Source organism: Phymastichus coffea, unplaced genomic scaffold (genome assembly GCF_024137745.1).
Source record: "Phymastichus coffea isolate CEN01 unplaced genomic scaffold, Cenicafe_Pcof_1.1 PCOF00016, whole genome shotgun sequence".
Lineage (NCBI taxonomy): Eukaryota > Metazoa > Arthropoda > Insecta > Hymenoptera > Eulophidae > Phymastichus > Phymastichus coffea.
Genome location: NW_026706827.1, coordinates 2,123,948 through 2,139,317, shown reverse-complemented (window position 1 = coordinate 2,139,317; position 15,370 = coordinate 2,123,948). Strand labels below are relative to the sequence as shown.

The 15,370-nt window shown below is 44.4% G+C and overlaps 2 protein-coding genes across 2 annotated transcripts; one reads left to right on the top strand and one right to left on the bottom strand.

The window, feature by feature from the left end:
• Nucleotides 1–2,647: 2,647 nt before the first annotated feature.
• LOC131675116 (jerky protein homolog-like) lies at nt 2,648–4,404 on the top strand. The gene is made up of 3 exons (XM_058953961.1): nt 2,648–2,822; nt 2,991–4,056; nt 4,182–4,404. Exons 1-3 carry the CDS (start codon nt 2,648–2,650, stop codon nt 4,402–4,404), a joined length of 1,464 nt encoding a protein of 487 aa, XP_058809944.1.
• Nucleotides 4,405–7,845: 3,441 nt separating this feature from the next.
• On the bottom strand, nt 7,846–12,822 carry LOC131675115 (uncharacterized). Its single transcript, XM_058953960.1, has 3 exons — nt 11,992–12,822; nt 9,879–11,487; nt 7,846–9,713 (listed from the first exon to the last, which is right to left on the bottom strand). Exons 1-3 carry the CDS (start codon nt 12,820–12,822, stop codon nt 7,846–7,848), a joined length of 4,308 nt encoding a protein of 1,435 aa, XP_058809943.1.
• Between the last annotated feature and the right edge of the window lie 2,548 nt (nt 12,823–15,370).

Below are 15,370 nucleotides of genomic sequence, written 5' to 3'. Positions count from 1 at the left end.
CCGGTCCACCCAGGGCATGACGGAGGGATGGGTCCCCGGTAGCTCTTTGTACGCCTGGAACCTCTCCATTACCCGTGTGTGTAAGCGGCTAACGAACTTCCAGGCGTTTTCCAATTCTCGGAGACCCCTCTCCATCACTCGCCACCGCTCCTCTGGCGACGTTACCTCGCTCCACAACAGTGGCGAGGTAGGCCAGTCTTCTTCATCGAAGGGGTGGTCGGGCGTCGGTGCCCCATGGCCCTGCCGGGCCGCGCGGGCGGGTTCCCCAGCGTCGGATGATGGTCCAGTGTCTCCGATAGCGGTGGGAGTTTCGCCCTCTCTTTTGACTAAAGTGGGTGCGTGGTCCGGATCCTCTGGTGCTACGGGCTCGTTCCTTTCTTCTCCCCTGGGCGGCTCGGTGGGGCGTGGCACCTCCGACCTCGAGGTTTCCCTGCCGGGGACGGACCGACCTCCTTCGGGAGAGGCGGGTTCCGGCGATATCTCTGCCTCCATAGATGGTTTGGGAGGGGGAGAGGTTTCTTCCTCCTCGGTGTGGGTGTCCTGTCCACCTTCCTCGTCATCCACGAGGTCTATTATCTCGATGACATGGGGCTTGGGCCTAGGTTTGGAGGTCCCCATTGGTATGTACCGCGAGAACAACTCCTTGCGGAGGTCGTTCTTGGGCGGCGGGCAAAGTCCAGGCCGCCCCGCGATATTTACGGGTAACCCCTCCGTGGCCCTATGAACCTCGTGGATGGTTGTCTCTGGTACTGTCTTTTGCAGGCACGCTGGAAGATCCGGTTCCTTCCGGACGTGCTGCAGCCCTAGGGCGAAGCGAGTCTTCGCTCCATCCAATAAATTATGGAACGCCCGCCCTAGCTAAGATGCCCACAAGGCGTCGACCAGCAGGTTCGTAGCTTCCAGCAGCTCCGAACGGAGGAGGCGCGCCGTAGGGCATCGCGGAATCGCCTACGGGCCGCGATGAAAACGGCCCTCTTCTCGGGCTCAAGCTGTAGGCGCTCCACGTTCTCGACGAGCCACTCCACGGCCTCATGAAGGGCGCTTTCCATCCTGTAATGGAGTTATATGGTTTTGATGAAGAGGTAGGATGGAGGGCCCGTCAGGCCGAAGGAAAGAGATGAGGTTTAGATGATTCAATAAATCGATTCGCCTGCTTGCTTCGCTCTAACTCGCATGCTCATCCGGCGGACCACTTGTACGCTTTTCCGTGGTCGGCCTCGGGGACGTCTTACCGACGGTAATTTGGGAACTGGGGCGGGGATTTTCCGCGGGCGACCTCGCCCCCTCCTAATCGGTTCGACGGGATTTTGACCTCCTGGGTCTTCGCCCAATACGCCGTTGCCCCTGTTTTCAGGCGGTGTTTCGCTATCTAGACCCGCGCTTTCGATGTGCGGTGGTTGATTACCTTCCTGGGGCGGGTCGCGCTTCGCCTCGCTTCCCCCCGGTGGTTGAGTATATTTGTCTTCCTCTTCATCCCCCTCTTGATAGAAGGGCTTCAAGTCTTCGGCATGGATCACTCCGTCGAGGTCCTCTTGATGATTCGCCAAGCGACATGTATTGGAGCCGAGCTTTTCTCTCGCTACATAAGGCCCTGCAAATGTCGGCGCCAATTTTGCCGTGACTCCGCTATCTGTTGAAGACAAGATGCGGCTTACTCGCCAAACTCAATCCCCGACTTTGAAAGGAGTGGGGCGGCGCTTCCGATCGATGAAGCTCGCTTGCCGCCCTTGCTCTATTCCTGATCTATTCACCGCTTCCTGATATAGCGCCGACAGGCCTCCCATGTGATCTGCCCAGTTCTGCCGCTCTCTCTCGTCCTCCTTTCCGCTAACGAGAGAGTCCTGAGCGCGGCGCAACGTATGGGGCGGGATCGGCTGCCGTCCGTAATTCAATATGGCTGGACTCACTTTCGTCGTACTATGTTTCGCTCTATTCAATGCGAATACCAAGTCACTGAGTTTTACGTCTCAGTCACTGTGTCGTCCTTCGAGATACAGTCGAACCTCTGCTACTGCACCCTCCGCAACTGCCCGACCTCTGCCACTGCCCGTTACCTAGCCTCTCTCACTACCCGATTTATGACTCGAGCGCAGTGCCGTGCGCTCTCGGTCGCTTACCTGGCACCTGCCGGTGGCGCACTTTTATGAGTCTGGCGCCGACGCGTCGCTCTTCAAGATGACTCTTAATGACTTGTAATTTGTGACTTATGATTTACACTCCTTGTAATTTATGACTCTTGTAATTTGTGGGGGGGATATGTACCTAAAGACGCGCTTTGACTTCAGTCTGTATTCGACTTTCGATGCAACACCCTCGTCCTTTTCTCCAGTTTACATATCTCTCAGTGTCCAAAACAATTTTATTCAATCGAGTGTATAGTTTCTGTATGTTTTGATTGTGTTTTTAAAATCAACTGGTTTTCAAGAAGTTTTCAAGATTAACTGGTAAGTTTACAAGTCTATTTTTACACTATATCTTTTATATTTAGTCTATAAAATAAAATAAGAAAACAATTTTTTTAATCAAACCTGCCAATCAATTGTCAGGTAGCTTCTTTCATTATATTTTTCGATTCTTATTAATATTTGCGTCAATTTTTTATATATTTGTTTCATTCATTTGAATTTGTACAATAATTTTTCAGATCATGGCAGCCAAGAGTTTGAACCTGTGTCAAGTAGCTGAAATAAAGCAGAAGTTGTCCAACAATGTCAAGATGGCTCATCTTGCCAAGGAATACAGCGTTTCTCCGCACACTATCAAGAGATTGAGCCAGGGCTTGGACTTGTCTTTGGAGGACAATCTCCGGGGACCAGAAAACGGCAGGTCAACTTAACAGTGCAGCAAAAAGCCGCTATCGTCGCAGCTCTGGACGCCGGCAAAACAACGCAGAGTTTGGACCAGCTCTACGGCGTTGACCCGACGACGATCAGAAGATTGAAGTCGCAGAAGCCAGAAATTATGAAGCGCACCCTTGAATTGGATGACAGCTCCAATCTCGGGCGATGTTCTGAAAGCTAAGGCCTTGGAGCTCAACAAGTTCGTTTGGGAAGCGGCCGATTTCAAGGCCAGCAATGGATGGCTAGAGAAATTCAAGAAGCGCTACCAGATTCGGCAGTTATCTATGCAAGGAGATAAGTTGTCATCCGACAACGTAGCAGCAGAGAATTTCAAGGAGACGCTGCATTCTTACTTGAAAGAGAAAGGATACACCGAGGATGAGGTCTACAACGCCAATGAGACGGGCTTATTTTTCAAGTCCTTGCCGAAGAAAACTCTAGCGGCGGGATACGAGCGGCAACCGTCGGGATTGAAGGAGCAGAAAGAACGAGTGACTGTGATGTGCTGCGCCAATGCGTCCGGATCGCATAAAATCACTCCTCTACTCATCGGCAAGTCGAAAAATCCCAGATGTTTTTCGAAGTGCGAGAGAGAGAAACTGCCCGTCAAATACACGAACAGCCGTTCAGCTTGGATGGATCGGAACATATTCTTGGACTGGTTCGAGAATATTTTCGTCAAGGAGGTCCAAGCGCATCATCCGCCGCATCAGAAAATTTTTCTCCTGTTGGACAATGCACCGTCGCACCCCGCAGCAGCTGAATTAAATTACATCGCCGAGAACGTTGAAGTGATGTTCCTGCCGCCGAACGTCACCGCTTTGATTCAGCCAATGGATCAGGGCGTCATTGAAAAAATGAAAAAAATGTTCCGGAAAAATTTAGTCAAAGCGCTAGTCCTAGAAGAGGCAACATCGGGAGCAAGCGTCATCGATTTGGCAAAGAAGCAGACGGTGAAGGACTGCTACTACCGAATTTCTAGTTCGTGGAATGTTATCAACGCCAGAGATCTCCGCAACGCATGGAACAGAATTTTGGGCAAGGACGATTTTCCCTACGAAAAAAGAGCATCGGCTGAAGAAGTTAACTTGTTACAACTTCTTAAGGATAGCCCAGCCTTCGCCGACTGCACATTCGAGATGGCCCAAGCATGGATCGAGGAAGATTACACGGATAATGGCTGGCAAAATTTGAACATCCAACAAATTTTTGAAAGGTAAAATTTTAAAAAAAAGTAAAAGTTTTATGTAATTATTTATATGTAATTTACATGTGTTCATAGAAACAAATATGTACTCAAAAAACATTGTATTAATATATTTTTTTTATCTATTATTTTAGAATCACGTCTAATAATCCGGAGAAGTTCGCTGAAGAAGACGAGGAGCCGATCGCAGAAGTCGAAAATATAGAACCAGAGAAAGAAGTTTCCGTTGGTGAGGCCTACGATACGGCTCTGAAGCTTCGAACATTCTTAGAGCGAACGTGGGATTCGACGAGCGTGCAGATAAGCAATGTGCAAGAAGTCGCCGATTTAATACTAAATATATACAAACCAATGTAATTTGTATGCTGAATGTGTATGTTGATTTTGTACGTTGATTTTATTTGTTGATTTTTTATGTTGATTTTGTATAATGTACATGATTTTGTTAAAATAAAGCATAGTTAAATTTATTTATAATGTTTTTTTTAACGGAAAATTTGAAAAATTTAAAATTTATGTATGTACCTACAAACATGCATTATCACCTGATATTTTTCTAAATTATAAACAGTACATCATTTTGTTTTCTTCCACTACACTTTTTTTTTTAGGTAAGTTGTATCACACCATTCGAGTAAAATGATTTACTGTGTATAATATAAAACAAAATTATTAGGTGATAATGCAAGCAAAATTTGTAACATTTTCTCCGGGCCCCCCTCGAGACCAGCGCGGCACGCCACTCAATGCCCGTACCTGACGGAGCGCTCTTATTGGCTAACGTCAGAGAGCCCGTAGCGGGTAGTGGCAGAGGGCACCAACTCCCGAGAGCGTGTAGTAGCAGAGGTCCGACTGTACCGCAATGAAAAATTGTTCGCCTTATTTCTATTTTACATTGTATGATTTTCATTGATTTGAATTCCGTTTTTTGTAATAGTTCGATAGTGGCTTATGTGCTATTTACTTGAATTTCTTGAAAGTTGCATTCCCCTGCATCCAAGAGTGAATATGTTGTAATGGTAGGGTTCGTTGAGCCGCAATTGAAGCCAATAAGTCCTTTGCTTGTTGAAAAGGAGGTGATTATGATTAAGATAGTCATTGATTTTTGCGCCATTGTGTTTCCTGGAAATAGAATAAGATTACTATGCTTGTTTTGCTACGCTTAATTTATTGGCATGAATTGTTTTTGGTTTTCCATTGTAATCGATTGCAACACTGCCTTTTTCAGTTATTTTTAATACTTCAAAAGGTCCTAAATATTTATTTTTCTCTAATTTCCCCGGTCTTGGTTCTTTCAAGAACCATACTTTATTTCCAATTTTAAAATTTACTGGATTTGTAAATCGGTCATAATAATTTTTTGATTTTTGTTTTGAGGTTATTAGATTTTCTCTAGCCATGTGTAATATTATATTCATGTTTTTTATTAAATTCTCTAGGTATCCATTAAAAGTTGGTAATTGTTCGGATTTTTTTAATGGTACACTAGATGGTAGTTTAGCTGGAAAAGCAAAAACTAATTCATGTGGTGTGAAATTGTGACTAGTGTGTACGCTGGTCTTGTCGTTGAATTGGGCCAACTCTAGGAGTTCGTCCCAATCACATTTTTTTGATGTAAATTGTTTGATGTATTCGCAAAGTGGATGGTTAGCTCTTTCGACAGATCCATTAGATTGAGGTGAAAACGACGTTGTTTCAATTTTTTCGAAATGAAATCTTTTGGCAATTTGTTTTAACATTTTGCTTCTGAAGTTTTGTGCTCTGTCCGTTAGTACTATTTTTGGAGTTCCGAAAGTACAAATAAACCTTTTTATAAAAGCTTCGCTTACAGCTTCCGCTGTTTGGTCTTTTAATGCTACTAATGTGATAAATTTTGAAAGTTGGTCTTGAATTGAAAGTATGTACCGATTATTACTTTTTGTAATATCAAATGGCCCCATTATATCCATGGCAACTTTATCAAAAGTTTTGAAAGGTTTATCTGTTATAATCATTGGTTGTCGTGTAGGTTTACATTTTAATTTGTTTCTTTGACATTCTATACACATGGAAATTCTTTTTTGTATGTCGTTCTTTAGGTTTTCCCAACAGTATTTATCTTTAATTCTATTGTAAGTTCGATTCACTCCCGAATGACCTCCTAATCTCGAAGAATGATATATTTCAAAAATTTTATTTCTCTGGTCTAACTCACATATATATTCAACATGATTCATACAAACAATAGTCTTGATGTTAGTTCCTATGAAAGTATCATTTTTGATTTCTTCTATTTCTGACCATTGTATGTTTCTTATGTCAATGTTTTTTGAAATACTCAGCATAGAGATCTTATTTTGTAATAGAAGTCTTTTCAAATTTTTGAACAATTCGGTTAAATTTTGTTTTACTGTTTCAGTCGCTGCGGCAGTGTTCAGGCACAAGATAAATATTTTTCGTTTACCGTAGTTTAATGTTTCCAAATTATTACTGGATAAATTTTTGTTTATTTTCAAATTTTTCTCTGCAAGTATGTTACTCGTATTTTTGTCCTGCCTCTCATGTTTTTCAGAGATTGTTCTAGAACGAAACGACTTCCTTGGCGAAGTAAGCCGCTTTAGTTTGAAATTGTCCTTGATTGCTGATTTATCTATCGTAGTTAGATTTTTAATTGATTAGAATAATGAAGGGGAAAAATCACTAAACACTGTTTACGGGAAAAAGCCGTAACGGCATAAAAAACCCTCTTTATTAAATGAAAACTGGAAATTACACTTGCGAAGATAACGCGGGATAGAGACGTCGCGCGGAGACAATGGTTGTTACCATGCACTCATTCACACGCTCTCACACAAAGAAAACTTTATACACGATAGATTCACAGTCACTGTCACACATCCGAATTACATCGAAATGAGAAAAGAGACCACGTGAGTGGACGAAAACCTTATACTACGTGGGTAATATAAGTGAGGTTGCACGTGGGTGCACGAGGACGTTACCGAGAACGTGAAGGCGCGAGGGAGCTCCGCACGCGGGACGCTGTCGTCGACGATTGCCGGATGTACCGGCAAGAGCAGCCATGCTTGGCGCGAGTGGCGCAGCGCCGTAAGGTGCTGCCACCACGCTAGGTTTAAGGCCCTAGCGCCTCACACACACTTACACACAGACACACCAGAGCTGAGCGCGCAGCTTGATTCGCTTCAAAAAATACATATCTGAATATCGTACGTATGTGTTAATACATGTGTATCATGTTGCGACGTAACATACTGCCGGCCACGGCTGCGAGACTAATTGGACCATTAATGGTCGAGCAGTGTTAGACTTAACAAGAGCTTATATTGACTAGTTGACCCATTCCGGATTACGAATCTAGGACGGTCTTTGGTTTCTTTACATGAAGAGCCAGTTTTCGTTGAAGGGACTGGTCTATTGATTAGCATCGACATCACAATCTGATTGATTGAAAGCTATTTTGCTTTAATTTCTTAAATTACTAATACAACGAAACGAACGATTTACAAGTCTTAAATCTAATGAACAACTTATTCTACTTAAGATCATCTCGTGCCACAAGTTTGACACTCCGCTGATCACGCTTGTCCTAGATTAACGTCGACGAAAGGTTGGAGTCTCCGCGACTATGGGAACCTGATCTCCGAACAGGTATCGCGCTTCCAAAGATTGATTCTTTGGGCATCTGGCTGTAGTGCACTCTGTACCCTACCCTCTCGCGGGCCAGGCTTCAAGCACTTCCAGAATACCCCATGGTTCGACTCGTTTATGGCAAACCAAAGAGCGCACATCTGGGGCTAATCACGAGTTCGGGAGGGTGACTTGAGACTCCAACGGGTCCGCGTTTTCCTGATCTACAGGGAGCACACAGAGCCGAGTAATGTTTCGTTTGTAGATTCCAGAAGCCATCTTCACCGATGCTACTCGAGCAATGCCATCGCTCCCAGGGTGGATCTCCACGACGACTCCCAGCGGCCATCTTGCGCAAGCAGGGTTGTCCTCCATGGACACAACCACAGATCCAATTGATAATGCAGTTCCAGAAGTCAACCACTTCTGACGAGTTTGCAGTTCATGCAAGTACTCTTTGTGCCATTTGCTCCAGAAGGCTTGTCTAGCTTTAGAGACGAGCTGATAGGAGGTGAGACGATTGTCCGGAACTGAAACATAATTTTGGTCGAGTAAGAAATTGAAAGAACGCCCGATTAAAAAATGAGCTGGAGTTATCGCAAGGGAATCGTTTGGGTCGGCAGAAATCGCGTATAATGGTCGAGAATTTAACACGACGGCGATTTCCTTTAATAATGTTTCCAATTGTTCGTATGTGAGCTTTTGATCCTTAATGACACGATTTAGATGGTGTTTGAAACTCTTAACCGCCGCCTCCCACAAACCGCCGAAGTGCGGTGAGAGAGGGGGATTAAAGTTCCATTCAATCCGTTCGGCTGCAGCAAAGGTTTGAATCGCGTCCTTAAATTCAGGCGAATCATGCAATTGGTAAATCCTTTGCAGTTCGCTGTTCGCGCCCACAAAGTTAGTACCATTGTCAGAGTACATGGTGGTCGGTTTGCCGTGCGTGGCAACGAACCGACGAAAACACGCGAGGAAGCCCTCGGCTGAGAGATCGGATGCTACCTCGATGTGGACAGCCTTAGTGGCCATACAAACGAAAACGGACCCATACGCCTTAAGGAAGCTTCGATTTCGATCCTTCTTTTCCTTGATCATAATCGGACCAAAAAAATCGACGCCGGTCTTCGCGAAAGGGAACGCAGGGTTTACTCGAGATTCTGGAAGGTCTGCCATCTTGGCATGTGAGAATTTTGGCTTTTGCCGAAGACAGGGTACGCAGTGGCGCAAGACATATCGAATCTGGTTTCGACCGTTGAGAATCCAAAATCTTTCGCGTATCCTATAAAGAGTGGATTGAACCCCTCCGTGAAGATTTCGATGATGAGCGTCGCGGATGATGAGATCTGACACGTGATGGTTACTGGGTAGCAAAATAGGGTATTTTTGGTTGAATTGAAGATTTAAATTCTTCAACCTACCGCCTACTCTGATCAGTCCATACTCATCTAAGAAGGAATTGAGTTCATCGAACTTCGTTCGACTCCTGAAAGCGCCGTTGGGGCATTTCGATATTAATTTCGTAGTCGATTTGAGCAATCTAATCTCGGAACTAAAACATTCTCTTTGAATAAGAAGGAGGATCTGGAGTTCAGCGTAAACTATTTCGGCTTGGGAAAGATAACGAATCCCTCGTTGCGATTTACTCGCAATTTGAGTATCGTCTGGTAGTGATTTTCTTCTACTCCAACGGAGAAGATATCCGATGGACCTAATAAGACACCCGTAATCAGAGAAACAAGAGTAGATGTTACTTCCGGAAGAGGTTGTAAATAAAACGATTCCTTCTTTCGCGCCTAGAGGATCAACTAACGAGGGTTCTTCCGATGAAGGCCATTGATCTTCCGGAAGGACTAACCATGGAGGGCCCGAAAGCCAGAGGGGATCAGTTAGAAGTTCCCTGGGTAGCTGTCCTCGGGATAGAGAATCGGCAGGATTGTCCTTCGAACGAACATGCTTCCACTCGACCTTCTCACCTAACGCTTGAATATCAGCGACTCTGTTCGCTTCGTAAGTTCTAAGTAGATGAGGAGCTTTGCCTAACCAGCAGAGAACGATTTTTCAGTCTGTTCTAAGAATTGTTCGCGCGATATTGAAAGTCAGCTGGGTCACCAGTTCGACATATAGTCTCTTCAGAAGGGCAGCGCCAGAGAGTTCTAAACGAGGTATGGTGTGATGACTAAGCGAAGCGACCTTAGATTTACTGCAAGCTAACCTAACAGTAACATTTCCCACGGAATCAACGGAACGAATGTAGATGCACGCGCCGTATCCCTTTATCGACGCGTCGCAAAAGCCGTGTATCTCGGTGGATATTGGGTTTGTGACGTCATATCGCAGATACCTTGGTAACGCAAGTTCTCGCACTAAAGGAAGTTGTTCAGCTAAAGCTATCCACTTGGTATGGATGTCTTGAGGTAGGGATTCGTCCCAGGTAATGTTAGCTTTCCAACAGTCCTGAATTAATGTTTTGGCATACAAGGTTAAAGGACCTAATAAGCCTAGACGATCGAAGATCCTTGCAATTTGGGAAAGGAGTTTTCTTTTGGTAGAAGCTAACGCATCAGGGTTTGCGGAATACGTAAAGACATCCCGTTGTGAGTCCCAGATGATTCCGAGAGTCTTTTTTATAGGGTTCCCTTGTATGCCGCAATCTAAATCGAAGATGTTTTTATCAATGTTGTCTAAAGCCGACGGATGGTTCGACGACCATTTTCGTATCACGAACCCCCCACGACTTAAAAGTTTGATCATTTCGTCGCGAATCTTCATGATGTCCTCCAGCGTGTCTGCACCTGAAAGGAAATCGTCAACGTAGAAGTCTCGACGAAGTAGCATTGCCACCCTTGGGAATCTGCTCTCTTCATTAACGGCTAACTGATGCAATGTTCGAATTGCGAGAAAAGGAGCGCACTTGACCCCGAAAGTTACAACGTTGAGAACGAAAGTTCGAACTTCACCTTCGTGGTACCACAAGATCTTCTGGAACTTCCTATCGTCGGGATGAATCCAGATTTGTCGGTACATCTTTTCGATGTCGGCAGTGATGACGAAGGGATGAGAACGGAATCGCAAAACCTGCTCCCACAAAGTTTCCTGAATGGTCGGCCCAGTCAACAGCATATCGTTTAATGAAATGCCCGTGGAGGATTTTGCAGAAGCATCGAAAACAACACGACACTTCGTCGTTTCGCTGGACTCCTTGATCACCGCGTGGTGAGGCAAGTAGTAACCATCGTTGTTGTCGTCTTCGCACAGCGTCATGTGGCCAAGTTCCAGGTACCCGTTGAATTCCTTCTCGTACTCTGCTCGGAAACTAGAGTTAGCATCAAATTTGCGCTGCAACGCCTGAAAACGCTGTAACGCTTGATGTTTTGACAAACCTAGTTCGAATTTGCCTGATCGAAACGGTAGACGAACGATATAACGACCTGAAGCGTCACGTGTCGTGGTTTGAACGTAGTACCTTTCGCATGCTACGTCCTCTTCTGACTTGATGGGTTGATAATCCATGTCTTCCATCGCCATGAATCTTTCTAGGAGTGAATCTAACCTCACCGCATTGCACGAAACTGAGTTGGGAATCGTTGATAAGATAGATCCTCCGGCTGCTATCCAGCCGAAAGAAGTTTTTTGAAGAGTGATTTGGGATCTTTCGTCATTTAGCCTGATTTGCCCTATGGCAAGAGAAGATAGAGTTGGACCTGACGCTAGCAAGACATCGACCGGTCTGGGTATATGAAATTGAGGATCTGCTAATTTGATGTTCTTGGGGATGTTGAATTTCTCCCGAGGGAAAGTCTCATTAGGCACCTACTCAGCTATTTTAGGTACAATCAAAAAGTTTAATTGATATTTAGAATCATTATATGTAGAATAGAAAGTGGCAGTAGTGTATTTTTCCGAAACAATATTCGCATTGTCTATTGCTCCGATATTCACAAAGCATTGTTTAACTGGTAATTGTAAACGATTGATAAGAGATTGAGTCATTAAGTTTGCGTTAGAACATGAATCTAGTAGTGAGCGTGCCATGAGACGTTTTCCTCGGCATGACTGAAAGCTTAAAATTGCTGTAGTCATGAGTTGAGAATCAGGGAGGTATGCGCTTGACGCGAATGTTTGTTGGCTTAGTCATGATTGAGATGTCCCGGACGGTTTTGAGTCGTTCGCGGGTTGAGGGGTAGATGAACCTGATTTTTTGTCTGCATGTAGAAGGGTATGATGATCCTTATGACATTTTTTGCACCTTTTCTCGCTGGTACAGGAAGCAGAGTGAACGTATAAGCAATTGCGACATAACCCCTTTGCTTTCACGAGTTCCCACCTTTCGTTCAATTTCGCTTGATTGAACTTTTCGCATTTGTAGAGCCTGTGGGATTGACCGCATTGGACGCACGCGTTGCTGCTGGTCGTCGAGGTAGTGACGAGTGTGTTGGCAATGTTTTTGGAGACCTTTGCCGGGGGTTCTGCCTTGCTGCCTGCTCCCTTTCTTTTGGACTGGTAATCTCGTTTCGGAAGTTCATCTATCGCTCGTTGCTTAAATATTGAATCTTGAACGAAGATGTATAGCTCTTCCAATTTGGGGATTTCGCGATTTGAGTGTTTATCCATCCATCGCGACTGGAGATACCCGGGCAGGCATTTCTCGAGAATTCGCAAGACAATCTCGTCGCAGATCGCAATGTTCATTGTTTTGAGCATGCTGACGTGCTGACGGACGGTGTACATGAGGGTGGCTGTGGTTTCGGCGGTTGGATTTTGAACGGGAGCTAACTTTAGCAGAGCGTCGAAGTGCTCGTTGACCAGAACACGTCGTTGATCGTAAGCGTTGCATAACGCTTCCCAAGCTAAGCCGTAGCTGACGTCGCTGGGGTCAAGACAGAATTCTTTTATTACGGTCGCTGCTAAACCCTGAACTGCATTTTGAAGTTGGGACAATTTGACACTTCCCGCCATTCCTGGACGATCGTGTATAAGCGCTTGAAAGTTGGCCTTCCAGGGGACCCAGTTCTTGTGGTTCCCATCGAATTTGGGTACTGTCAACGGTGCAAGTTTCGCCACGTCAGTTCTCTCTATGAAGGTGGCGGTGTTACTTCCGTTGAACATAGTAGAATTCGCGAGAGGGGTCGCTGGGGGTTTGTTCATTTTTGATATTTGACTCGCTATCTCGAAATATTCGGATTCGAGCTCATCGAATGCAGCAATGTGGGGATGCTCGGGTTGCATCGAAAGAAGTTCTTCGCGATTCGCTGAATAACCTTGATATATTGTCGAAAGGGAATTTATTCGTAACTCCGCGTTCGTCGCATCAGGCGATCCCTTTGCTAAATATTCTTTAAGGGATTTCAATGTTTTTGTAAACCTATTAAATTTCTGTTCGATATAAATTAAGCGTTTTTCTGCGTTGCCGCTGGCAGGAGTAACCTCGTCGTTATTCATTTTGACTATTTATTAAATCGAAACAACGCGTTATGAATCAAATTGAAACTGACGTTAATTGAAGTTCAAAGAAAAAAACATGTAATTGAAACGGACAACGAAATTCTAACTGAATAATTAAACAATGTCAAACAATTGTCTACAAACTTATTTAATGGCAATTAATCACTAGTGGATTGTAAATTGCTCGCTAAATTCGAATAAACATGAAATGCTAACAATGACTCGAGTACCAATCAAAGCGCGATCGAATTTTAGTTTGATTGATTCACTCAATTTGACAAGAAGCAGACGACAAAAATAAAAACTAAAACGCTAGAATTAATTTAATTAAAATGGAATTAATCGTTATAAGTGGAAAGCGAAGCCGTTTGTTCGCAGGCGCATATTTATTTATTGAAGCAGAGAAGGCGAGAAAAGAAATAAAAACACTTATCTTAGTTAATGGAGAACGATGTTATTGGCCGCTGTGTGTAAATCCCCCTGGTCGGAAGCGATGGCAATGCTGATCGGCACTGACGACTGCGCACGCTGTTGCGCACGCCGGACGACTGCGCAGGTTGTTGCGCACGCTGGACAACTGCGCACGCTGTTGCGCACGCTGAGTGTTTGCGCGCGCTGTTGCGCGCGCCGAGTGTAGGCAATTGCACGAGGCGCGAATGAACGGCGGGAGAGCGAGCGAGAGAGAAGACGAATTTGGCGGGCTGCACTTGTCGGTGCACGTTGCGCACGTTTTCGCGCGTTTTTTATATGCACTTGTTTCCCTCCCCACACACTCTCACACATTTGCACTCGCGCGACGTCCCCTTTTCCGAAAATGAAAAAGGAGAGAAAGAGGTGGAAAACTACCTCACAGGAGGCACCATGTTCTAGAACGAAACGACTTCCTTGGCGAAGTAAGCCGCTTTAGTTTGAAATTGTCCTTGATTGCTGATTTATCTATCGTAGTTAGATTTTTAATTGATTAGAATAATGAAGGGGAAAAATCACTAAACACTGTTTAAGGGAAAAAGCCGTAACGGCATAAAAAACCCTCTTTATTAAATGAAAACTGGAAATTACACTTGCGAAGATAACGCGGGATAGAGACGTCGCGCGGAGACAATGGTTGTTACCATGCACTCATTCACACGCTCTCACACAAAGAAAACTTTATACACGATAGATTCACAGTCACTGTCACACATCCGAATTACATCGAAATGAGAAAAGAGACCACGTGAGTGGATGAAAACCTTATACTACGTGGGTAATATAAGTGAGGTTGCACGTGGGTGCACGAGGACGTTACCGAGAACGTGAAGGCGCGAGGGAGCTCCGCACGCGGGACGCTGTCGTCGACGATTGCCGGATGTACCGGCAAGAGCAGCCATGCTTGGCGCGAGTGGCGCAGCGCCGTAAGGTGCTGCCACCACGCTAGGTTTAAGGCCCTAGCGCCTCACACACACTTACACACAGACACACCAGAGCTGAGCGCGCAGCTTGATTCGCTTCAAAAAATACATGTCTGAATATCGTACGTATGTGTTAATACATGTGTATCATGTTGCGACGTAACAGAGATTAAATGGATAATGTTATCATTACGAAGTTGTATAGAACTTTTGCTATAAATGACATGACCTCTATTATAATCATTATTAATGCTACTGATTTTGATACATTTTTTATCTATATTGTTGGATTTGTATGTATGTTTCCGTTTGCTCTTTTCCTGAATGCATGCGTGATTAGTAATTTGTTCCTTTTTGTCAATATTTAATGATTTTGTCTGTATTACCTCTTCTAAGGTTCTTTTTCTTTGTGCTCGTGTCATAACACAAATTTTTGGTTCTACCGCAATCCGCGATAAACAGTCAGCTGGACCGTTTTCTTTGCCTGGGCGATAAATTATGTCAAAATCGTAATCAACTAGTTTTAGTCGCCATTTTTGTACTCTACTATTATTATCAGCCGATTTTAATGAAAGTAGAGGTTTGTGGTCCGTTACTACCGTAAATTTATTTCCGAATAAGTATGTTCTAAATGTTTTAATAGCGAAAATTATTGCAAGAGCCTCTCTTTCATAAGTCATATAATTCTGTTCTGTTTTGTTCAAAACCCTTGAAGCGTATGCGATGGCTCTATCGTACCCTAATTCTCCCTGGGAAAGGACCGCGCCCAAACTATGATTCGATGCGTCTGTTCTAACAATGTAAGGTTTGTTAAATTGTGGATATTGTAGAATAGGTGCTTCGCATAGTAGTTTTTTAAT

Coding starts and splice junctions, on each gene's coding strand:
- LOC131675116 (XM_058953961.1), top strand. CDS start 2,648: ATGGCAGCCAAGAGTTTGAACCTGTGTCAAGTAGCTGAAATAAAGCAG. Junction 2,823..2,990: donor TCTCCGGGGACCAGAAAACG/GCAGGTCAACTT, acceptor ATTGGATGACAG/CTCCAATCTCGGGCGATGTT. Junction 4,057..4,181: donor ATCCAACAAATTTTTGAAAG/GTAAAATTTTAA, acceptor CTATTATTTTAG/AATCACGTCTAATAATCCGG.
- LOC131675115 (XM_058953960.1), bottom strand. CDS start 12,822: ATGAACAAACCCCCAGCGACCCCTCTCGCGAATTCTACTATGTTCAAC. Junction 11,488..11,991: donor TGAACGAAAGGTGGGAACTC/GTGAAAGCAAAG, acceptor ATAGCTGAGTAG/GTGCCTAATGAGACTTTCCC. Junction 9,714..9,878: donor TACTGTTAGGTTAGCTTGCA/GTAAATCTAAGG, acceptor TCTGCTGGTTAG/GCAAAGCTCCTCATCTACTT.